We start from the raw sequence: 23566 nt of genomic DNA on the forward strand, positions 1-23566 counted from the left end.
AGAAAGTAGGCAGTTCTTCGAAACCTGTGACGTAAGTTTTTGGTCTTTCTGGCCATATTCTCATATTGTTTCTCGTCGTGATATTTGGTTTAAAAGATCATATTTGGTCTCGTAAACTTGAGGAGTAGAACCTCATGAATATCTTTCACAATTATACCCAATCATCAAAACAGAAACAACGACAGCAACATCATAACCCAGTAGTAGTTACTACCACTACACAACAGATTATCACAGATCAAGATCCAGTTACATTTATCCATCCTGCCGCAATGTCCGGGCTCGGCGAAGCAGTCGGCGGACTAAGTGGTCCGCTAGGCAAAGCTACAGAGAACGTCCCTGGCGTCGGGAGCGATAACAACACCGTACGACAACACGAAGCACCATCAGAAACATCAATCCCACGATCGATCCCAGAAACATCAGAAGGAAATGAAGGTGAAGGCGAGATGGTACCGGCTGCGGGCCGTATCAACGATAAAGGAGAAGTAATCGACGATGACGGCAATCCTATCGGCAAGGTAACAGAAGGCGATTCACTCAAATTCGCTGGCTTTATCGTCACGCAAGAGGGCGATGTGCTAGATGAAGACGGCGGTGTAGTCGGTAAAGCCCAACCCCTGGAAGACGTCGCGTCCGAACTTAACTACACGACCAAGTCCGCGAAAGATACTGCTACAAAAGGAAAAGGCGGGCTTGGTGGTGCTCTTTCGGGGGTTACAGGAACAGCACAGTCGGCTCTTGGTAGTGTCGCTGGCGGCCTTGGTCGGTCTACGAAGGGCGTTACAGGGACCGTTGGTGATACGGCAAAGGGCGCCACTGATACCGTCGGAGGAGTAACGGGAGCTAAAGGGGCTACGGATACCATTGGCAACACGGCAGAAGGTGTCACGGATGCCGCTGGTAACACCGTCGAGGGAGCTACGGGGGCTGCTGGAGATACGGCAGAAGGTCTCACTAACCCCATAGAAGGAGCCACGGAAGGAGTCGGCGCACCGGATACCGGCGACGTGGCTGATGTTGCCAAGCAGTCGGCTCAAGGAGCCGCTGAGGGTGTTCAGGAGCAAGCCAATGAAGGAGCCCCAATTGAGATTAAAGACATGGAGACTGGCCTTGGTTCGAAGACAGGTTTGGGTTCTAAGGCTGGTGAGCTAGCGCAGCGGGGCCTTACCCCTATTGACGTCCCTTCATTGTCACCCTCTGTCGCGAACAAAGTAGTCGCTTTATTCCAAGGCCCCTTTACGGTCGCAGACGGCGGCAAGGTTACCGATCAAAATGGGAAGATCATCGGCAAGTTGGCTGATGGCTCGGACATTCAAGACCTAGTCGGAAAGGATGTTGCCGGTATTGATGGGCAAGGGAACCTTCTAGCTGACAGTGGCACTATCGTTGGCAAAGTCGACATTGCGCCAGAAGGCTCAATTGTCGAACGTATCAAGGAAGAGGTTCCCGAGGCTGCAGATCGTCTTAATGCACTCGAGGCACAAGCCGAACAAGCAGCCGCGCCGATTAAAATCCCATCATTCGCCCCCTCGGTTGCCGACAAAGTTATTGCTATGTTCGAAGGCCCCTTCAACATTGCCGAAAATGGTCAAGTCAGAGACCAGAATGGTAAAGTCCTGGGCAAGCTTGCTGAGGGACAAGACTACGAACATCTTCTCGGCAAGGACATCAAGGGTATCGACGGCCAAGGCAATCTACTTGGCGACAACGATACTATCCTTGGAAAGGTTGACTTGGTACCCGAGGGTACAATTGTCGAGCGCATTAAGGAACAAGTTCCGGAAGCTGCAGGCCGACTTGATGCCCTCGAAGCTGCTAAGGAGCAAGTTAAGCTACCTGACATCTCCATCCTCGAGGGGATGCAGATCAACAAGGCTGGCAATGTTGTCGACACCAATGGCAACCCAATTGGTAGAGTGAAGAGCGGGGACATTAAGAAGCTCATCGGCAGGACACCCGACAAGACTGGTAAGGTCTGGGATAACCAAGGCAACGTCATTGGCGAAGTTGAAGTACTTCCGGAGACTGTTCAGAACTTAGCTTCGCCGTTCGAAGATTTCCCTGATGCTACTGTCGATAAATTCGGCAAGGTTATCTACGACGGCCGCCAAGTCGGCGTAGTCGTTGGCGACGACTTCCAGAAATTGATCGGGAAGAAGGTTGATGCCGAAGGAGATATCCTCGACAAGAATGGCAATGTCATCGGTCATGCTGAGCGTGCTGAGGCTGAAGAGCCTGTTGAGCCCGAGGAAGAGGTTGTCGATTACTCCATGCTGCGTGACAAGAAGGTCAACAAGTTAGGCAACGTTGTCGATGACAAGGGCCAAGTGTGGGGTCATGTCGTCCAGGGTATTCTCAAGCATCTTGTTGGCAAAAAGGTCGGCGACAATGGAGAGATCTTTAACGACGCGGGTCAGGTCATTGGAAAGGCCGAGCCCATCCCTGACGGCGAACGTGAGGAAGTTAGAGAGCCTTCTCCATTTGAAGATTACCCTGACGCTGTTGTGGGTGAACAAGGAAAGGTCATGTCTAATGGAGAGCAAGTTGGTATCGTAGTCCAGGGTGACCCGAAGAAGTTGAAGGGAAAGCCCGTTGATGCCGATGGTGATATCTTAGATAAAGCTGGTAATCAGCTTGGTCATGCGGAGCGTTGGGAGGAGGCGGAACCTGAGCCCGAGCCAGAGATTGATACGTCGTCTTTGGCCGGTAAGCGCATCAACAAGGCTGGCAACGCTGTCGATAGTCACGGTGATATTTACGGTCGCGTTATTGAGGGCGACCTCAAACGTCTAATTGGCAAGATGTGCGACAAGAGTGGCTTCATTCGAAATGAGGGTGGAGACATCATCGGAAAGTGCGAGCTTATCCCTGAAGCTGAACGTGAGGGCATGAAAGAAGGTCCCTTTACTGAGCTACCTGGTTGCACCGTCAACAAGGAGGGTAAGATCGTGACTCCTGGCGGTGATGTGGTCGGTCGGCTCGTCTCGGGAGATCCTAAGGTTCTCTTCGGACGTGCGGTCGACGATGATGGTGACATCTGCGACAAGAATGGAAACGTCCTCGGCCATGCTGAACGCTGGGAGGAAGAGCCAATTCCCAAGGATATCAACCCCATGTCTGGTCGCAGAGTTAACCGCGAGGGTAACGTCGTTGATGAGAATGGCGATCTCATTGGCAAGCTTACATCCGGTCTCTTGAGCGAGTGCGCTGGTAAGAAGATTGATGACGATGGTGATGTCGTCGACGGCAAAGCGAAAGTTCTCGGTCACTGCTCACTGCTTTCGGAGATACCTGAACCTGAGCCTGAGCCTGAAGAGAGCGAAGAGGAGAGGGCCGCTCGCTTGCAGTTAGAGCAAGACCAGAAGATCGCCGGGCAAATCGCATTCTGTATCGAGCAGTCTCTCGACAAGATTAAACCCATCTGCAAGATGATCGTCGACGTAAGTCTTGGCATTTTCATTCTAATATTTCTTATTCTACGGTAAATTTGGGTACTAACGATGGGTTCTACTCTATAGAGAATCGATGCCGAGGAGCGTAAACCAGAAGATGAGCGCGACGAAGACGAACTTGTTAAACAAGTGCGCCCATTAATTGAAGAGGGCGGCAAGATTCTAACAGAAGCCAACGGTGTAATCCGAGGACTTGATCCCGACGGTCGCATTTCGGCCAACGCCAAGCACAAGACAGCAGCGCGCGAGGCGACACCTGAAGAATACCGACTCGCAGATTTACTCAAGGAACTCACAGGCACTGTAACGGAGACCATCGAAGGCGCCAAGCGCAAGCTTGAAAACCTACCACGCGCCAAAAAGGCCATCAACCCACTCTGGGGCCTACTATCCGAACCCCTTTTCCAAATCATCGCAGCCGTCGGTCTCCTCCTCAGCGGTGTTCTTGGTCTCGTTGGCAAACTGCTCAATGGCCTTGGATTGGGCGGTCTAGTCAATAACCTCCTTGGTGGTCTAGGTCTCACTAAGGTTCTAGATGGTCTAGGATTGGGCTCGGTCTTGGCCCCTATTACTGGAAGCAAGAAGAAATAATTTAATAATCTGCGGTAGCGGAGCGCTATTTCTATTTGTCGTTGGGTAAATCTAATGGATTACAATGCGGCGTTTATGTTTTTCTTTTTCACTGTATGTTAGGAATGTTCTGATGAGCGTCTGGCAAGTTATGAGCATACGAAAGGTTTTAGTTTGGCCGGCCAAAAGTGTTTATATGTATACGATTAATAGCTTCAGAATTAATTATCTCACGATATTTGACGATCTCATGAATTGTTTCATGCTCTGATTTTGCGAATACCCTCATTGCGAGCCATGGGGCAGAACCCCTTAGGCATGTAACTGGGTCGGGGTGCACACATGCTAAGGACATTGTGGCTGTTCCATCCCTGCATCTTTAGCTTGATATTGAACTTGAATCGAGGCATCGAGCATTTAATCAAAACCTTGAAGTATTAGTGACGTGATGAATGACGTGTTGACATAATATGGAGGGTAGGACAGACCTAGGCGGTGGCTAGTCATAGGTATCCGGCCGGGTCCATCACTTGAACCGCTTTGTTCAATTGTTTTGTGGCTGGTGATAGCTAGTCCTGGAACCTCATTTTATCGCACTCCTGATTATTATTCTAGTATATCTTATCAACATAGGTTATCTACCTAAGTAGTCTTTTGACAAACGCGAGCCCAGGTTCAGGATGCCTCGAACGTTACTTCTTTGCTTCATTCATGGATTCAAGGCAAGTAGGATAAAAACCACAGGTAGTTATCTATCGTCTAACAACATCTTTAGGGAGACGACGATACATTCAAAACATTCCCAGATGATTTGCAGAAACGAGTGGCTAGTAAGCTTCCCGATCATAGTGTCGAGTCAATAGTATATCCGAAGTATGAAACGAAGGGTGAATTAGGACAATGCTGTACTTCTTTTTTATCATGGTAGGTTTCATGCATTAAATAAATGTCATTTAAAGGAATACTCATAATGAAGTAGGTTAAAAGAGAAAGTGATGGATGTGCGAAAGGCGCACACTGAGAAACCGTGGCCACCTCATGACAGAGATGTGGGTGTTATACTAGTTGCGCATTCAATGGGGTAAGGCATCCACCAGAATAAACGGTCAGAATAACAAACTGATATTCTTCCTAGAGGTTTCGTCGCGTCAGACACTCTTTTTCTTATTCTCAATGAACGGATTGCTCATGGTCAAGAAGCGTTGCCAATCTTCCCTTTAATTCAAGGAATCCTAACATTTGATACCCCTTTTAATGGCCTTGCGCGATCTATGTTCGTTTATGGGGCTTTCTCGAACTATCAAAAAGTGAGCACGGTTTTCAATGTCATGACGGCGCTATCTGCGGCACCATCAGCTCTAGGGAAGTCAGCCTTCAAACGGTCAGCAGCAAATCTGCCTCCAGCAAGAACATCTCGGTCTGCTTGGAAAGGCTGGCAGCTTGTTGCGGTACGTACTGGTACTGTCGGTGCGATAGCTGCTGGGGGTGTTGCAGCTTATATGCATCGCAAGCAGATCATGGATGGTATGCGCAGTATGCGTAATATCAATAAGGAATCAGTGAAGGAAGGATACCAGCAGAGCATGGATACACTTAGCCAAGGGCTAGCGTATATCAACCGCGGAAACGTTGGGCGATCCTTCGAATATCTTTCTGATCATTTTACCTTCGTTGGTACACTTATGAAGCAACAGGAGCTGAGCCGAAGATTGGAACGTATGGCAGCACTCGACGGTATTGGCATTCATGACTTTTACACCTCTTTAGGGGAAAATGGTATGTGGAGTGGCGGTTACTTCATACCCGAACGAACATTCTGCGCCGTACCAGCGAAAGATCATCTAGCATACCACCTCTTCTCACGTCAAGTCATCAAGAAGACAGAGGACGAAGTTCAAGCGCATATGAGCATGTTCATTAGGGACAAGAACGAAGAATACGAGCAGATGACGGAAGAAGCCGGCAATTTGGTAGTTCGCTGGTTTAATGACGATTCTGATATCGTGGATGACCCCAAGTTTGCCTCACCTCCACCACCAGAGCCCGTCGAGCAGCCTGTAGCCACAACAGAAGATGGCAAAGAAGTTCCAAAGACCGACGGTGTCATGGGAGACGCCGACGAAGATGAGGAAGTAGAAGGCGAGCAAGATGATAGCGATCTTCCCGATGCATCGCCATTGGATATCACTGCAGCTGCTTCCGTCGTCCCATTACCAGATGACGAGGAAGAAGATTCACAGGAGAGCGAAGCGAAAGAAGCACGAAAGAGCACATACATGCGATACCTCATGCAAGTAGCACAGCAAGCAGGATCTGGAGTTAAGTCCTATGTACCAACTAGGATGCCCGAGATGCCTCAAATCCCGTCGGGATCCAGCTTCAAGTCCTATCTCCCTACACAAATCCCACAGATGCCGAATATCCCGAAGCCATCCGTCAATATGTTCAGCAGAAAATCAGCAAAGTCTACCACGGACTCAGATAAATCTGAAGAGAAGCTGGAATCCGAGGCTACCGTAGAACCTGCTCCAGAGAGAAAGAGGGCGGATAGTGGAGTTCACTTATCTTCAGAACCTGCTGGTTCAACGGAACTTCACGAGGACCCTAACACAAAGGTAGAAGACACCATTACTGCTACCAAGTAAGGGTGTAAGCGTTGGAGGCTAATAATTGAGCTTGTGATTAATTAGAGACATGAACGTAATGATAGGCAATATCCGGTGTTAGTGGAATAGGGTTTCTCGGCAACAAAGGGGCACTGTAGAAGATTCAAGAAGTAATGAGTCGAATAGACAACCTTCCCTCACTACCTAATCTCTTCATACAATCTTGCTTTCATTCCGGTTCCGGATCAGTTTAAGGTGCATTGTCGCATGACTTGATAGGATGTGTTCATAGAAATGTTCCAAGTGGCGTAAATAAGCCTGAACATATTGTTCTTCGGCGTAGTAGGATCATTGATGTTTTCTGTCGTTTGCATGACCTCATCTCTTTCGCTGTTATAAGCGTAGGGACGCGTCATAAAGTGTCAATTGTGAATCCTATTATCAATACCGGGCAGGTATCTAAACAGTTTAAAGGTACGGGACTAGAACAGACCTCACTGGCAATAAATGTCTATAAATTTCTATATAATCACAAATAAAATGAATTATTCGCGGTTCTAGAATTCATCTCAGACGAAAGCAACCATTTTTCAAAAATAGAAATCTAAATCGACTTCACTATGGCCGACAACACCAGATCTCAGAACCAGGGCCAGAGCGGGGGAGGCGGTATCCTTGGCGGGGCTGTCGGTGGCGTCGACAATATCCTCACTGGCGGTGATAAAGCTCAAGGCCAAGGCGGGCTACTCGGCGGTTTAGGCAGTACAGTTGGAAAGACGACGGAAGGAGTTGGAAATACTCTAAACAAGACGACGGAAGGGGTCGGTAATGTTGCTGGATCTGCGACTGAAGGCGCCGGAAACGTCGGTAAGGGTGCCACGGACACCCTAAACAACACTGTTAAAGGAGTGACCGGTTCGGGACAGGAACAGCGGGAGTAAATGGATTATATTGGCTCAGAACGTTTGGGAAGTGTCACGGGGTTTACCTAATAATTTGGCGCATTGCTTGGTTCTACAGAGGAGGAATCTGTCTTCTGGACAAGCAAGGATCGTCGCGCTCGGATGTAAATACTTGGTTGACTGTCAATCCATGTCACCATACCAATTTCCTAATAGGCAAATACACAGCTATCAATTAAGGAAGTTATATCAATTTGGAAATATCGGCAGCTTATCTAACGTATTAAAGAGGATTCGATACAGATTTCCTACCGTCGCAGCAGGACTGCTCTCATGAGCCAGGGTATTCCTGACCGAAACCCCTCAGTGCTCTCTAGTGGCTTTTCGATTAAATTACTGCCCTGTAGATCTCTCTCAGGGGTTATAGCCAGCGGTTACATCACCCAGCCCATTCGTCGCAATGCCCAAAGCCGAAGTGACCTATAGGTATTGCTACGAATTGCTACGAATTAGGGCACGAGGTACCCGATGTCAACCCCAGAATCTCAGGGCCTGAAGATTGAAAAGATGTAGGCTTTTCAATTGGTTCTCAAAACATACACCAAATACAAGATATCCAAGCGCTTCTCGACATGCCTTGTATTGTAAATGCCGTATCCGGATACTTATTATAAGTACCCTCATAACATCGCAAAACGTCCAAAGTATGGAATCTTCTGATCGCATGAATTGAGGACAAGCGTTGCTACACCTAATTCGATATTTCTTGCTTCTCTCTAGCATAAATCTCGCAGAATTGAAATGAACCATATAATATCCGTGTTACTGTCGGCTGTAGTTGCTGCAGACAACTACGTATTTGACAGGTTCGATTCGTCACCTGCCGATACGGGATGCAGCGGTACAACGAAACACATCTCCGACAACGGCACCAATGGCTATTCCAGTGTTCTTCATCCTAACACAATAGTCACCCAGAAATTATCGGATCTGGGAGCGTTCGCATCGTCAATTTCGGACTAGACAAGGACCGTTCGAAGACGAGCACAAGGCCAACCAGACTAAATAATGTTACCAGAACCTTCGACGTCAGTTATCCTTAATCAGGACTATACTCATGAGTAGCAAACCCTAAAGTTGGGGGCTAGTAATGCCGCGGTGGGAGAGACGATAGGAATTGGTTGGAACCCAGGAGTAAATTAACGAGTCGTGTCGTGCATTATGGGTAACATCGGGCGGGCGTTTTTCTTTAACATTCTTGGCGATCAACTCCCAGTATGTCCACGACTTACTCAGCAGTGATCTTGTATACCTAGGTAATATCTCACGAACGATATCGTCGAAAGTAACCGTATATAAAGGCACGACGAGCATGAAGTTGGGTAACGCTGGTAACAAGAATCCCTACGTGCCTGGACATCATCAACGGGTCGAGTGAGGGGGAGGGGTGGTAAGAAAAAGGAAAACGGATAGGGAAGGATTCCAGTCCAGGCTACGTATTGGCCTGCAAGATAGTGGAGTTGACCACCATCGCCCCGGATTTTACCCCAGGTTTTTGAAGCTGTATAGAACTATCCCCTTTCGAGTAAGTATGATGTTACAGCTCACCGGCGGAGCTCAGCGAACCATAGCTCGAGGTCACGCGATGAGCACACCATCCGTACACCATCCGTGTTCTCAACAACCACATTACTGTAGCTCGACCCCGCCCCAATCATTACGAAATCTAGCGGCAGGAACTGTATCAGCTGGTCGCCGATCCATCATGGTCCATCGTTCAATATCCAAGTACATCGAAGTACATGACAAGATGGAGGCCAGAACCCCTCCCTCACCTCCCGAAGCCCCTTTTCCCCTCCTCCTTCAAATTGCTCTCCCTTCCCCTCTTCACATCTTCTTCTCCTCTTCTTCTTTCTCGTCTTACAGACATTGGCTCTTCAACAATTTCTGTTCCTGCATTTATCGTTATTATCATCCTAGCTATCTAAGGTAATTCTCCCTAATCCGATCTCAGATCTAATTAGTATCTGTATATATATATATATTTTTGCCGTCAGTAATACTGACAATTGGCCTATTCGGAGCAGCTAGGTCATCATAAGTTCCAATACGATATATACATATACCTATATATCGTACAACTGAACCATCCATCATGGCCGAACTCACCAGAGTAGACTCAGCCGTCCAAGGTCTCGAGATATCTTCACCAACCAAGGATGCACCACCAATTTCCCCGGTTAAGGAGAAGGCCTCCCATAGGAGAGCCAGCTCAAGCGCAACTGGAATATTGAGTATGAAAGACTTGAGTATGTAAACTCCCCTACGCATAGTATATTCCGGGTCGTAGGTAACTGACTTTCTACACCAGAGGAGAACAAAACGGAGATACAAGTAGCAAAAGAATCACAAGGCACGGGATGGTAAGAATACCCTTTTGTTCATCGGCCTTCAGCCCTGTACATCATAGCTAATGCGGGGTACGATATAGGAAAATCAACACCTCTCCTACGTCAATCGAAGACAAAGAAATTCTAACGAAACCATTAATAACACCGCTCGTAAGAGCTGTTAACCTACACTTCCCGCATGGCGTCGTCGTAACAGCGAGAAATAATAAGACAGGCGTCACGATTAAAGATGCTATGGATGCCATCCACAAGCCATATAAGAAGAGGGTAAGGCACCTTCACGCACCGACTCTCCTAGTTTTCAATTGATACACTAACATGATTTTTCAGGCGGATGACGAACTGGACAAGCCATACCTAAAAGGATTTGAGTGGGCAGCAAACCACCCCCAACTAAAAGATGACCCGGAGAAGGCGAAAGAGCGAGAGGCAGAGTGGGACCGATTATATATCCACCTATCTTCTACACCCGACGTAGCGCATTTCGGCGGCGGCGGCAAGAAGAAGAAGAAGCACAACGCTGATGCCGAATAATGGCCTTACCCCTTACCTCTAAGCATGTCCCTGTCGTTCAATATTTCCTCGAGCGAGTTCTAATGCTCATTGTCTTCTCGGTCAAAATATTGAAGGCCCTGGAATATTTGGATACACGTGTCTGGATATTGGATGTTACTATTTAGTGTATAACCTTGTCGGCATAGGTCTGTGACTTATGTGATCGATACCCAAGGAGTGCTTTATATATCTAATTGAAGCTACTCCAACATAACTTGATCTTGATGAGTTCGCACACTACCATGTAGTTTGCGATTTGATTAGATGAAAAAGATTAATATACTTGACCTAGATAACCTGGATTACCTGGTAGACTTTATCATTCTTCTTCATTAAAATGATAATGAAGAACAAAAAGAAAAAGAAAAAAAGATTCCAAAAAAAGACCCTCTTATATATAAAAAGATCTAAAAAATTAAATAATTACATAACTCACAATAACACCAATAACACCAATAACATCCATTTCAAAAAATTAATAAAATACTAACTTCTGATTACTAGGTACGAACCAGTTTACACGATTCATTCTCCATCCAAAGTAGAATTGAATCTAAACAATTTCAACAACCCTCACAGGAAATTCATCAAGCAATTCCTTTTCAAAATTTTCATCCTCAAAATCTACCGTCACTTTCAAAAATGCGTACCCAACGCGACGATATGAAGACTTGGACTCATCAGCAAAGACCAATGCCAAGCCATTGACGTCTACGAAAGAGAAGGCTTTGTGGGGCCTGATGTTGAATATCAGTATGGCCACCGCTTCGTAATTTTCGTTAGGGACGTCAAATTGAACGTAAGAGCTACCGAACTCGAGATCTATGGCGACGTCGGACTGAGGATACTGAAAAGAGCTCACAAGATATAATTCACGCCCAATTGGCCCGTTGTTAGCCTTCTTGAAGATTCGCGCCCTACAGACATGCCCTCGTAGGGTCAGGAAACCGCCATTTAATTTCCCTGTCACATCACTTCCTTGGGGTACTACTTCAGTTCCAAGCACATCAACATGCCAATGAGACCCACTAGGATTGTCTAGGAAAATGCCCCCATTAATAGACGCCCACGACCACGAAGGGGCTCGGTATGATGACATTCGACGACCGTGTGTTTTTGGCCTCCACAGTAAGCTTCTAGGCATGGTGTGTCCCCACAAGCCTGCTAGATAAACATCATGTCCGAGTCCCTGTTGAATTCTCATCATGTCTCCCATGCGTTTCGCCAATCCGGATATAGCAACAAGCTTGTCGCTGGAATGGGACAAATTGCATTGGGAATAAGTTTCTACTGCGCTAAACCAGTCCGTTATTGTCCACCCAGAACCCTTTCTCTCGGGCTGTATGAGAGGTTTCCATGTTTGTTTGCTGGGATTCGCGTTACGTGGGGTAGAAAAGCTCCGATCCAATTCAGCTAATCTGACGTTCGGGACAGTCTCGCAGCAATTGGTTTCGAAACACTCCCAAAAGACCTGCTTACTCCCAAAGTATAGATTCCGAGTGGAAAGAATTCGTTCTTGGAGAACCCAACCACGTGTAAGCAGCAACTCTCCTTCAAAGTCTCTCCTCCAGGATTCCCTCTCCAGATCAAACCGATAGAATGTTGTGGTATTACTGCTTGGCGGGCTAAGATTGAAAACGGTGGGTGAAACGACTGTTGGGTCGCGGTCGAAGAAACACCCAGCTTGATCATCCTTTGCGCCGAGTGCTGCGATGTTTAACCATCCATGGCTATAGATTGACTGCATCGTGGACGCTTCTGCTTGCCAATCCTCGGCCGAATCTTGGACGATACACAACCTATCGATCCACAAGTGACGAACCCCTAATCGCTCAATTATCTCGAATGCATCACGAAAAGTTTTCGGGAGAATTGAAACGGGCCGGCCAACCCGTAGTTCATCCCGAGTGGAATCTATAAGTCGTAATTTTTTCTCAGCTGGCTCCGGACCCCAGCAGTGGCTTAAGGTGACATATCGGTCTGCTGCGTCGAATTCGTCATGGTAGATAAGGCGGAACGATTTTTCATCGCCCGAATGAAACAACTCGAGAAGACGAGTAGGCGCGAAAAAAATAGAGTCCTGATGAAGGCATGTTTCATGTCCTTTCATGCACCTATCTACCCACGTCTGAACGTGGGCCCATGTTTGCGCGTCCGACGTTGAATGAGAAATCGCAGAGTTAACTTCGTCATTTTCTTAAATATTCGGAGTGAATTTAGCGCAGTTCATGGATATTAATGTGGGATATCCTACCATCATGTGTAACGATTTCGTGGAATATTTCCGACATTGGATCGCCTGAGTACACTAGCATTACTGGCTGACGCCTGTCGCCCCGTGGTAGATCGATGCGGAACACCGTGAAGTAGCCTATGTCTAATAATGTTTCGCATACATCATCGCAATCGTCTACATTGTCGATTTCACTACATACGACACAGCCTATTTTCTTAGAACGTATTAAAGAGTCATAATCGATGTGATGGCCAAAGACGTAGAGTTCTGGCTTCTTCGATCGGATTTCGTACTCGCCTGTGGACGATCAGTAGGTTCCCTCAATTTAGCTGTTTAGGCAGCTAGCTAAGCAGACAAATCATTTAGATCTCTAGAAAACAAAATAGGTACATACCTAGAACCTCATCGTAAGTATCGTCGTCAATGCCATGGAACTCCTTTTCCGCTATTTCTGGAAAATTTCTCAAAAGTCCAAGTCTCGTGCCTTTTTTAGGATCCCAGATGCCCCGGAGGCCTTCGAGACATACACCGCACAGCATATCTCGAGGTGGGTACTGCGAAACCCCCCCATTTGCTGCTTGCTATTGCGCTCTCGTTTGACTAGTGAAATACATCATCTTTGAGAAGTAATAGAAAGTCACTGAATCAGTTATATATATCATATTTAAGGCGAAAATCGGGTTTGGTGTTTAACAGTGTTAACACTGCCGCGATGTAAGGAGGTAAGCCTGTTGGCGTGAGAGTGCGCCATTAATATAGGACTGGGGCCACGACCCTCTTACCATTGGCCCATTTACAGGGGTGTTGAACCCAGAGCCATGGACAAGAGGCGCGTATTGAGGCCACGAGAACTTCTAGATGTTGCCAACCTGGGTTATGATTCCATATTCCTAGAATCGAATCACTTCTCGCATCTCTACTCAGTAACTAATAAGACGTGTCCCTTACGATGAGTTATGTTAGCCGAAGGCAGTACGATTTGGTTAGCCACCGTGCGTTTTAATTGTAAGACCAATTAAAGCGCAGCGTCCGTTGGGCGCGATTCCTGCTGTTGCCTGAATATCGTTAATAGATATCTTCCCTGTCCGCCGTCCTTTCAGCCGACGAATATTCATCGTAAAAAAGTAACATTTCTCCCGGTTTGTATTCGTGTCGCAAAGTATTAGGAAAAGATGCAAGCAAAATGCGTTTGATATCGATGATACCCACCTAGGTACTCAGAGATCGACGGAAGAACGATTTAGATAGAAATAGTGTTCTATTTATGGTCCGAGCAAGACAGTAATCAAAATACTGTGTACTACGACGTCCGCCAACCCAACACCTGATGTTGTCTGCCAACTAGTAAGAAAATCACGTAATTACCTAGGTATTGCGGTATTGAAATTGCACCTTTGGAATTGGAGAACAATATAAAGGGGGTAGACTAGACGAAGTTGGCTTGCCCGTGCAGGAACTCTGACCGAATACAAATTTAGTTTCCGAGTTTTTATTACCACACCTAGGCGTGTGTCGACGAAGGAGATCCCCATAAAACAACGATGTCTAGCATAACGTTTACGTTGTACCACCGGATCATATCCGAAGCGTGGAATAGCAAAATTCAACTGCCCAGGCCGCAGACATTTTCTCGGGGAAAACAAGTCGGCCGAATCCTTCTTGTGTAACCAGACAATGATTGGTTTAAAAATCTTCAGTAAAACTTCCCTGTAGGTGAGCTAAAAGGTTATCAAAGGCTATAGGGTGTTGTATTTGCCCCTGCATTACTTGCGTTCGGAATTCATGCGGTTGGTGAGAGGGCTGCTGACCCAAATCATAATCATTCTAACTGCCGAAAGGTTGTAGTCACCGCAACCGTTTCATAGACTGGTACCACAAGTTGCCAGAAGGATCAAAAGAGACTGTAACAAAGAAGGATTCTTCAGCAAGTAAAGCAGCTTATCACTGTATGATTCAGGTACAAATAAGGATATAGTAATTATAAAATGTATAGACTATGCGTGAGATCAACGTCATATATGCCTACCTGCTGCCACACTTAAGACCTACATACTGGATGTCTCAAAAGGGGTTATCTGATTGGTTACTTAGACTATTAGAATATCACGGGTGGCGAGGAGTGGGAGGTCCTATTGGCAACAGGACCGCCTCCTTTGAGGATCTGTGGGGGGAAAGGCAAAAAGACCGAGGAATTAAACGCTCAATTGGAGATGCCATACATTACCCCTTTGCAACAAGATAAATGTGCCCATACATGTAAGAGAGGCTATGATCCCCCCGTGATTGGCCTTGGGTCAGCCACATACTAATTCTACCGCCTCACGTAATTCACACCAATAGTTCTGTAGGACCGACACTCCCAATCTCGTCGAACGGCACAACCGCCGTAGCAAGGAACGTCTTCAAGTCTTTCTCGGCAAGTGTCTTATCATCAGCCCACGCTTGAAGGCGGCCCCAATCGGTGCACTTTCGAGGACCTGGTCTTGCACCCTTAACCTTGCTGGGACCATCCCAGAGCAAGGTATTTATGGCCACATCCGCATTGCACATTATACCCTCACGGATAACATCCAAACAGTGATCTAATCTGTAGTCAGTAATCAAATCGCGAAATCCTCAGGGCTAAGAAATACATACAAAAGTGATCATCAGTAAAAGCGCCCGCACGCTGCTGCTCCGGGTAGTGATCTGGATTATGCGATTGATATAGTCTTTTCTATTTAGTGTTAGCGGATGTACTTACGGCGTTATGTGTTGGTAATAATTAATGATGACCACATACCACGCAATGTAACATGTGTATAGCTTCAAGGTATCCAACATAGCCACTACCATCCTTCAAAGTAAGGGACGTCTTATTCATTTTGATCATCTCATCTTTGGTAATTCGAAGATTTGTTGCTATCGCAGGACATGGTAAGCAATTGCCACTGCTAGAATAGCATACTTACATCTCAGTAAATGTGACCAGGCCTGGTCAACCTCGGGGCGAGGTTCCCCTGTATAAGGCGATTGGTGATGTCCGTAGTTGTCCTCTTCAACAATGATATACTCCAGAGCTGACTCGGCAGGCGCTAGATTTTACATTGTTAGTGCCCACATACTAGCCCTTAATCATCCATACTCACAGAATGCCCTCATGGACGAGGCATTGCTTGAAACGGTGTCGTTGCGAGCCCTCAGATATGTGATATTGGAAATGAGAAAGACTACATTCAAAACAAACAAAAGTAGTTGAACGACGAGAAGAATACCGTGCGCCGCGGCGGACCTGTTCTTCCAAAAGCCGTTCTGCCTAGGGCGAACTTTTTGGTCATCGTGGTCGTCCTCACTACTAAGAAATGGTATTTTCTCTTCGTGTTTAATTGACGCCATCTTGGGTTGTGAGTGTCAGTGTGAAGAAATGGTGAGACAACAGTCAAGCTGGTTTTCTATCTACGCTGTACGTTCTATGGGTGCCGCTCTTTGATCAAAAAGAAAGGTTATCGATCGAATGCATATCTAGCAGTTTGATCCATGTGACTCTGGGTTCTTGCCAGCAACGCCCTGATATCTTCGTTATTTTAGTCCTTGTCGTAAACGGTGTTACACGACAGCATATTTCATGATCCCCGATCCCTGGACAATGATTAATCATGGGTAAGCTGTTGATCGCTACCTTTTACTCGCGAAGGATCATTTGGGTGGTACCGGATATACAGGACGGGCTGACTAGTGATTATAGTCGACGGGCACTGTGTGCCGTCTCCATGGTGCATGAGAACCTCGTCATCTACGTAGATAGATACTCAGGGGGTGGGGAGAAGACATGGCTGGACTGAACGGAAATTTTTTTTATTCGGTAGATGTCATTTACAATACCTAGGTACCCCATGGATGCCTAAGGACCTAATGCAAGTCCCCCTATCGAGCAAGATTATGGTTCTATTAGCATATCCGTATTTGCTTGCCTTTCCAGCATCCAATCATGTAGCTTATCCCAACTCACACACTTCTGTAATCCTGGTTCGTGGTGGATTGGTTTGTCTGATAGCAGTTTATCCCAATATACCGTATACATAGTGAAATCCAAGTGGCACATGATACTCTGACGCAGGAAGTCCAGGCAGTGATCTAGGCGTAGAGAAATTATCATATGAGCATCATCACATAAAATTCACAGTCTTGAAGTGATTACTAACCGGCGTGTGTTTGAAGGTAATAATATTCTTCACTACTGGGGTCCATCTCAGAGTAGAAATGTTCCCGATATATGAACCGTTTGACTTGTTTCTATTTTATCATGAGCCAGATTTCTTGCATTCAATAAAAGGCTAGACCTACCACGCAGTGAAGGTTATGCCCAACTCCAAGTCCTGCTGCATATCCACCACCCATCAGTGGTATGGAATCGGAATTGAGAAGCTTTAGTTCGTCGTCGGATATTCGTATAAGGGTTCCTAATATCCATGTTAGAGGGTATTCAAACATTAAAGGCTTCGACAACTTACCTGACAATAGCTCATGCATGGAGCGCTCCCATTCAGGCCCAGGAAATCCTGTGAATCTAGTGTCATTGGTCACCATACGGCGATATTCGTACTCTATGAAGTCATTCGCCGGAGCTAGAGATTATTAGCAAACTCGAAATAGCCACTAGTGAGTGGTTGTGGCTCACAATAAGGCTCCAGGTTATCATCAGTCAACGCGTTTTTCCGGCTTTGCTTTGAGCTCGAGATAAACAACAGAGTCCCACTTAGAAATGCACAAATAACTAGGAGGAGAAGATTTGCGATAAGTGAGGCCTTGAGTATTCGACTGTTATGGGTCGAATATACAGGTGTGATTTCTTCTGAACTCTCATCGTCGGTGTCGTGATCGAGTAGTGGCTGGTTATACTTGTTTGACATGACCTTTCCCTCGTGAATAATGCGGTATCTAGTGGTTGTATGAAGATGTGAGAAATTTTACTTAGTAGAGAGAAGATTATGGGCGCAAGAAAAAAGATGGATGTGGGATGGGCGTAATAGTCCGTCCTCCACGCCACGTTGGGACTATCCAAGTATCTCATGCGGTCCTTGGAATTCCGATTTAGTCCACACACACCAGTGTGCTGGACTGTGTTACTTCGTAGGACTCGGAGGATACAACCTTTAGTTGCCTTCTAAGGTTACCGAAAAATGAGCCAATGGATGATTCGTGCGTCCCCATCTGTGTTAAGCAAGAGTTATGTAGTTGGCTATATAGATACCTCTATGCCCGTTCAAGATTTTCAATTCAACTTGATCAACCTCCCAGGTCATCAACCTAATATCAACCTGCTACCAATATCCAGAAACAAGAACACTTGAACGAGTCCAGAAGTTCTTTACAACATGCTGCGAATCATCCTCGTCAGTCTCTTAGCAAGTCTTGCTATAGCTGCGCCTGTGGCTTCACGTAAGTTCTAATGCACTCTATTACCTACTATGTTGGGTATCTGAACATATATAGAGAATGGGGAGCTCCAGGGCGACGTTGAACGTCGCGATGGAACAACCGAGTTCGATCCCGACTTTGCTCTCAAGATTTAATGCAAGAAAGCGGCGAGATTCAGCTCGAATTTCATTCTAAGGTCGGACTGTTGTGGCGTATCTTCTTCCGGTGTTTAGCAATGGGGGGGGGGGGTAAAGACAGTCAATTCATCACACTATGATTCTTACATGATTTTGAATCATCTAAGTCTGGTCTCTCGGGATTTTGGGGCCCTACTTGTTACACATCAATATTGTTATAACATACACTCCTTTTTACCTATCATATAGCTAAATTACTGCTGTATATCTCCACTGTGTTGTGAAAATAAGCCCGGTGATACCTATTTGGGAATAGATATACTTCAGGTGCTAGGCAATCTTGCTGTACTGTTGATATTATTTTTCATCCCGTGAACCCTAGCAAGTAAACCTGGTATATCATCTTATGCCGGTACCTGCCGTGTTGAAATTGGGTGTAACCACCCTATCAACTTTCAAGGTTTGTATGTTGGCCTATCACTTCCACTCTGAAGGACATCGTACTGGTGGGTTACACATGGCCGACCGGTGTTATATGCATGTCCCAGATTTTAAAACATATCATGTATCCGGCAGGCCGCCGTTATAGGGCATGTAGGGCATGAGGATGTTATGCGGTGTAACATAAGTACCGGCCGCGTCTACAACATTACCATCCAACTGCATTCGCACGGTACCAAAGCAGACATACTTATTCTTAGGTACTACAGATACTTCCACCTCCCTACCCCCCGCGGGGTAGGCTGTGGCCGTGCTGTCCTCCCTCCATATGCAATTGAAGCAAGGGATAATTCATTTATTAATTCCACATTTACATAAAGAAGGTAGGTAGGTTGTTACATTGGCTGCCTTGCACGCCGATGTCATGGGGACTTTTCTATCCCCAAGTAGAAGGGTTTTGCCATATAGATTTATAAGTTGATGTCTGATAGTTGTGAACGCTGGCTTCCAGCCTATGCGAGAACCAACACTAGAGTCAACGCGCGAGCTAGACCGTGAACAAAAGTCAACTTCAGCATCATGACTTCTTCTATCAGAATTGCCATCATTGGCGGCGGCGTGGCGGGCGCCTCATTGCTCCATGCCCTTGTCAAGTCCCCCCATTTAGATGTACATATCTTTGAGTCAGCCAACGAATTCAAAGAAGCCGGTATGGCTTTCGGGATCGCCCGGAATGCGCAATCTGCTCTTCAACTTATTGGTCCTTCGGCCGTTCGAAGTCTTGAGCAAGCCGGTGCTGTACCAATGAGGGGTGTTCGGTTCATGCTGGCCCAAGGTGAAGGGGCAGGGACCTTGGCCGACGAGACCGATTCGGATGTTCATGGAAAAAGTCTCACCAGTATCGTTCACCGAGCAAACTTTCTACAGGAGCTACTTGCTGGTATTTCCCACGACCGAATGCATGCTTCGAAGAAGCTAGAGAAAGTTGTCCAGGATGGTTCTGTTACGCTCCACTTCACCGATGGAACCACACACGAATGCGATATTGTCGTCGGTGCTGATGGTATTCACAGCACTGTTCGTAAACTCATCTTGGGATCGGATGTCTCAGCAACTCCCCGAAACAGCGGCGGTTGGTTCCTTATGACTCTTCAACCATTCGAAAAGGTCCAGGCTAGCCTTGGTAAAGAGCTTATAAGTATCGAGGATGCCCGCGAATATGGTTGGATTGGCGAAAACGTTTTCTTAATGCATAACATTCTGAGCGACGGCAAGCTGGTACAATTTGCTATTGCATCCAATGACACGGGGATCGAGTCCCAGTCGTTGGACAGCTGGCAACGTACCGTAGGCGCTGACGAGATCAGGAAGCTATTCCAGGGGTACCCACCTCATATCAGAGACGCCGTGTACGAGGTAAGATGCCTACCCTAAAAGACAAGATGTATTGGGTGTGGTGATACTAACGAACCTGGTAGTTGCTTTGCGATCAACCCGAACACAAAGCACTATATCTTTGGGAGCACCCCAATGCCCCGACTTATTCTTCCGGTCCAATGTGCGTTACCGGTGATGCTGCCCATGCGACAACACCATGGCATGGTTCCGGCGGCGGTATGTCAATTGAAGACAGCCTAATTCTCTCTACTTTGCTCGGGCGCGCGAAAACACCTGCCGAGGCCCTTGTAGCCTTGAAGGTATACGATCGGATTCGTCGTCCTCGCACACAACGGATCGTTGAGGCCAGTCGGGTCACGGGCGATATATTAATGGGGAGGAATGAGGAATATGGATTGGATCCGAGGAAATTCCCAGGGTCGTTTGTCGCGAGGTGGGACTTCATCATTGACATCGATATGGAGAAACATCGCGACGACGCTTTACAGTTGATGGAAGCTGAGCTGAAGGGAGTGTAATTGTGACCTAGTTTTCTCTAATCAATGGAAGAGTCCTTCACTTCATAGTGGACTTTTTGTAATATTACAATAAATACAGACATCGACTCACTGTAATTATGGTACGTAGAGTGTTATAATTACAGGTGGTCATGCACTAAACTCCACTGTAATGACAGGGCTTATGGTGGGTGGCTCCGGCACCTGGGCAATTAAATCGCGCAAAATTATGTACTATAAATTTGAAGTTTTGAAGTTATCAGCCCCCTAAGAAAATATGCGCCGAGGCCTCCACAATACCGTGTCAGTACGGTACCGGATACTATGTCTATTTATGGTAATATCTCATAAATCGAAGTACGGTTAGGTGGCCCAGCCCAACCTCCTCTTTGTAAGGGGGTTTTGGGTTTTTTTTTCTCTACTTAAAATATCACATTCATAGACTCAGCGCGTCTGCTACCCACCTATCTAATATGTTGCTCTGATGCTGCTTCGTCATGTGTAGTTCATGATAATTTGATTAACGCTTCATCTCACCCCCTTCAAACCCAGGATAATCATGTTGCAGGCTATATACGCCCCTCGATCGTCGGTTACACAATGGAAATGGAGGACTTGTGCTACCTTTGCATTGAATCCTATTCACACCCTATTTCGTTGTAGAGTTGGGGGAGTTGGGGGTCATACTACTACAATAATGCGTGTTATCATGCTTTTCTTCAGCGCTACCAGTTCTATTCTGCATTTGATACAACTATAGCTGTGTGGCTGGTTGATTCGGCTGCCTATGCCGTTGCTGTGGTCGTAGTGGCTGGCTGTACGGAATCCTTCAGGCCTGCATTTTCAAGTTTGTGTCCTGGGATGTCTCACCCAGTGCGAACCCAATCATCACAACATGGGTTCAAGCTGCCTGCCGGTTTCTGTCTTCCAACGAACTTCCACGTCTAGTCGTCCAATATCAACCAGCGATTCTTGTGCTCCCAACAATATCTTCTGCCCTATGCTCTCAATGCCCCGACCAGATCAACTCTAACACCCAGAGAACCATACCTGGGTATCTAGCACCTATGAAAGATTGACACTCGTCTATTTTCTGAGAAATACCGCTAGGTAATCACCATGGGTTATATCAATCATGGAAGCATGTCGGCTATTGGGATCATCTTTCCGGTTCTTGCCGCCCTCTCTCTCGCAGTGCGAATGTACGGATGGCGACATCATAGCCCAATCTTCGAAATCGACGATATTCTCGTCGTTCCAGCGGGTGTAAGTCTTGGACTACCCTCCCTGAATCATTAAGCTTGGCTACTTGCTCATAATTGTACGGCAGCTTCTAACTATTGCTGCTGGGGTTGCGTTGGTGATTGGTAATACTTGACCACCCAGCCCAACACAAATACCGGCTTCTAAGAGCGCTCAATAGGCACACAAATGCACATCATCAGCGAACACTCCGAAGCTGCAAGTACAGATGCAGATTCAGCTAAACTCGGAAAGGTTGGTAAAATCTACGTGTGTAGGCATTCTACACATCCGAATGGGTTCTAAGAAAGCACCAATAGTTTGAATATGCGTTTTGGATGGGCCATGTCCTGGCTATTGGCTTCATCAAACTGACAATTCTTTTCCTACTACGTCGAGTGTTCAAAGGTTCGTAAATATTGATTAGTTATGACCCATGGCAAAGATCCCTCCCTAACCGACTCGATACCGGACAGGTCGCATACACAGGACAGCTTTCGATTATTCGAACTGGACCCTCATAATTCTCGTCACACTATGGACTTTAGTATTCCTCTTCTTTGATATTTTCGCGTGCGGGACTACCCCGCAGGCAAGCTGGGAAAGTTGGAACTCGTTGAGGAAAAACTGTATCGATACCTTCGCGATGCAAACCGGAGGTGCAGTCTTCAGCTGGGTTCTTGATCTCGCCATATTCGTAGAGCCGCTTGTTATGGTAAAGATGATGCCATCCCCTAGGCTAGCTTGATACTTCGTGAACAACTTGCTAACGTAGTCTAGATTCGAACACTCAATATGAACAGGAAGCGGAAGATCCAAACGTCCCTCGTCTTCTTGTGCAGTGGCTTGTAAGTACATAACCAAAAACTTGCAAGTTATCCGAAACGAAACTGACCCGCTCATAGCGCCGTGGTTGCCGGACTTCTGAGAATGATTCCCTGGATCCAACTCCATGTTCAGGATATCACACATCCTACTCTAAGAATACTTGCTACGACATTTCCAATATCTGACCAGCAAGGTGCGACCACCGAACCGTACATTAGTCCGTGCGAGTCCGCTAATGAATAATTTCTAGGGATCATCTCAATTGTTCTATTCTGGACCTACATGGAGATCGGAGTAGGATTCATTGTCTCTTGTGTTCCTCGAATCGCATGGGTCTTGGATAAGATATCTCTCGATCCCATTATATCCAAAATACGCTCTTTCCCATCAAATGCTTCCTTATTGAAGGAGAGGTACGCGCATCGACGGGTAGACGAGTCAGAGCAGTCCCAAAGCCCTTGGATAACAATGGTTCGCACGAAGACCTCATCTGGGCATCGTTCTGATGAGGACGTGGAGTTAGCTACAGCGAAAAATCATATTTAAGAATGGTTATGTCTATAAGTTAGTTAATATGAAGATACTATACTTAAATGTTTCGCAATATACGAAATCGCGTTCAAGATCACGTAGGAAATAATTTTGATGATTGAGCTCGTGCGTTCGGTTTTTGGCATCGCGGTTTGCTATCGGATAGATCCCAGGGTTGGGAATGAAGTATGGTGGTGGTGTTGCATATCTCGGCCTATTTTGACTTCCGTCGCTACCACATTGCGAGGTATGTTAGCGCATAAGGCACGTCACCTACATTATGTGACGCATTGTCCATTTAACTCCATATGAAATGAATGCCACAAGGCATTCCCTTATGCAGGCCTTCGGGTTGCACGG

At 46.5% G+C, this 23566-nt stretch overlaps 9 protein-coding genes across 9 annotated transcripts; 6 read left to right on the plus strand and 3 right to left on the minus strand.

Moving 5' to 3' along the window:
* Positions 1–134: 134 nt before the first annotated feature.
* Positions 135–4046, plus strand: F4822DRAFT_437563 (uncharacterized protein; the record flags this gene model as incomplete). Its single annotated transcript, XM_051462428.1, has 2 exons — positions 135–3443; positions 3522–4046. The coding sequence occupies 2 exons, from the start codon at positions 135–137 to the stop codon at positions 4044–4046; spliced, it is 3834 nt and encodes a 1277-aa protein (XP_051312922.1).
* Positions 4047–4736: 690 nt separating this feature from the next.
* Positions 4737–7149, plus strand: F4822DRAFT_443963 (uncharacterized protein; the record flags this gene model as incomplete). The annotated part of the gene is made up of 4 exons (XM_051463162.1): positions 4737–4751; positions 4801–4949; positions 5005–5106; positions 5161–7149. 4 exons carry the CDS (start codon positions 4737–4739, stop codon positions 6668–6670), a joined length of 1776 nt encoding a protein of 591 aa, XP_051312923.1. The 3' UTR covers positions 6671–7149.
* A 102-nt stretch (positions 7150–7251) lies between these two features.
* Positions 7252–7572, plus strand: F4822DRAFT_429911 (uncharacterized protein; the record flags this gene model as incomplete). Its single annotated transcript, XM_051461182.1, has 1 exon — positions 7252–7572. One exon carries the CDS (start codon positions 7252–7254, stop codon positions 7570–7572), a length of 321 nt encoding a protein of 106 aa, XP_051312924.1.
* A 1600-nt stretch (positions 7573–9172) lies between these two features.
* F4822DRAFT_405603 (uncharacterized protein) lies at positions 9173–10907 on the plus strand. The gene is made up of 4 exons (XM_051458311.1): positions 9173–9842; positions 9905–9956; positions 10025–10211; positions 10275–10907. The coding sequence occupies exons 1-4, from the start codon at positions 9689–9691 to the stop codon at positions 10476–10478; spliced, it is 597 nt and encodes a 198-aa protein (XP_051312925.1). The 5' UTR covers positions 9173–9688; the 3' UTR covers positions 10479–10907.
* On the minus strand, positions 10888–13975 carry F4822DRAFT_405607 (HET-domain-containing protein). The gene is made up of 3 exons (XM_051458312.1): positions 13130–13975; positions 12754–13032; positions 10888–12695 (listed from the first exon to the last, which is right to left on the minus strand). The coding sequence occupies exons 1-3, from the start codon at positions 13272–13274 to the stop codon at positions 11053–11055; spliced, it is 2067 nt and encodes a 688-aa protein (XP_051312926.1). The 5' UTR covers positions 13275–13975; the 3' UTR covers positions 10888–11052.
* Positions 13976–15063: 1088 nt separating this feature from the next.
* On the minus strand, positions 15064–16110 carry F4822DRAFT_429914 (uncharacterized protein; the record flags this gene model as incomplete). The annotated part of the gene is made up of 5 exons (XM_051461183.1): positions 15064–15317; positions 15373–15451; positions 15518–15636; positions 15687–15809; positions 15864–16110. 5 exons carry the CDS (start codon positions 16108–16110, stop codon positions 15064–15066), a joined length of 822 nt encoding a protein of 273 aa, XP_051312927.1.
* Positions 16111–16651: 541 nt separating this feature from the next.
* On the minus strand, positions 16652–17705 carry F4822DRAFT_443966 (uncharacterized protein; the record flags this gene model as incomplete). Its single annotated transcript, XM_051463163.1, has 5 exons — positions 17393–17705; positions 17226–17339; positions 17059–17174; positions 16917–17007; positions 16652–16848 (listed from the first exon to the last, which is right to left on the minus strand). The coding sequence occupies exons 1-5, from the start codon at positions 17622–17624 to the stop codon at positions 16652–16654; spliced, it is 750 nt and encodes a 249-aa protein (XP_051312928.1). The 5' UTR covers positions 17625–17705.
* Positions 17706–18777: 1072 nt separating this feature from the next.
* On the plus strand, positions 18778–20803 carry F4822DRAFT_405610 (salicylate hydroxylase). The gene is made up of 2 exons (XM_051458313.1): positions 18778–20126; positions 20189–20803. Exons 1-2 carry the CDS (start codon positions 19290–19292, stop codon positions 20624–20626), a joined length of 1275 nt encoding a protein of 424 aa, XP_051312929.1. The 5' UTR covers positions 18778–19289; the 3' UTR covers positions 20627–20803.
* A 209-nt stretch (positions 20804–21012) lies between these two features.
* Positions 21013–23488, plus strand: F4822DRAFT_405617 (uncharacterized protein). The gene is made up of 8 exons (XM_051458314.1): positions 21013–21871; positions 21936–21972; positions 22029–22102; positions 22168–22255; positions 22324–22562; positions 22628–22695; positions 22753–22868; positions 22926–23488. Exons 1-8 carry the CDS (start codon positions 21725–21727, stop codon positions 23219–23221), a joined length of 1065 nt encoding a protein of 354 aa, XP_051312930.1. The 5' UTR covers positions 21013–21724; the 3' UTR covers positions 23222–23488.
* The last annotated feature ends 78 nt before the right edge of the window (positions 23489–23566 follow it).

The sequence above is a fragment of the Hypoxylon trugodes genome (genome assembly GCF_022578975.1).
Source record: "Hypoxylon trugodes strain CBS 135444 unplaced genomic scaffold F4822scaffold_6, whole genome shotgun sequence".
NCBI lineage: Eukaryota > Fungi > Ascomycota > Sordariomycetes > Xylariales > Hypoxylaceae > Hypoxylon > Hypoxylon trugodes.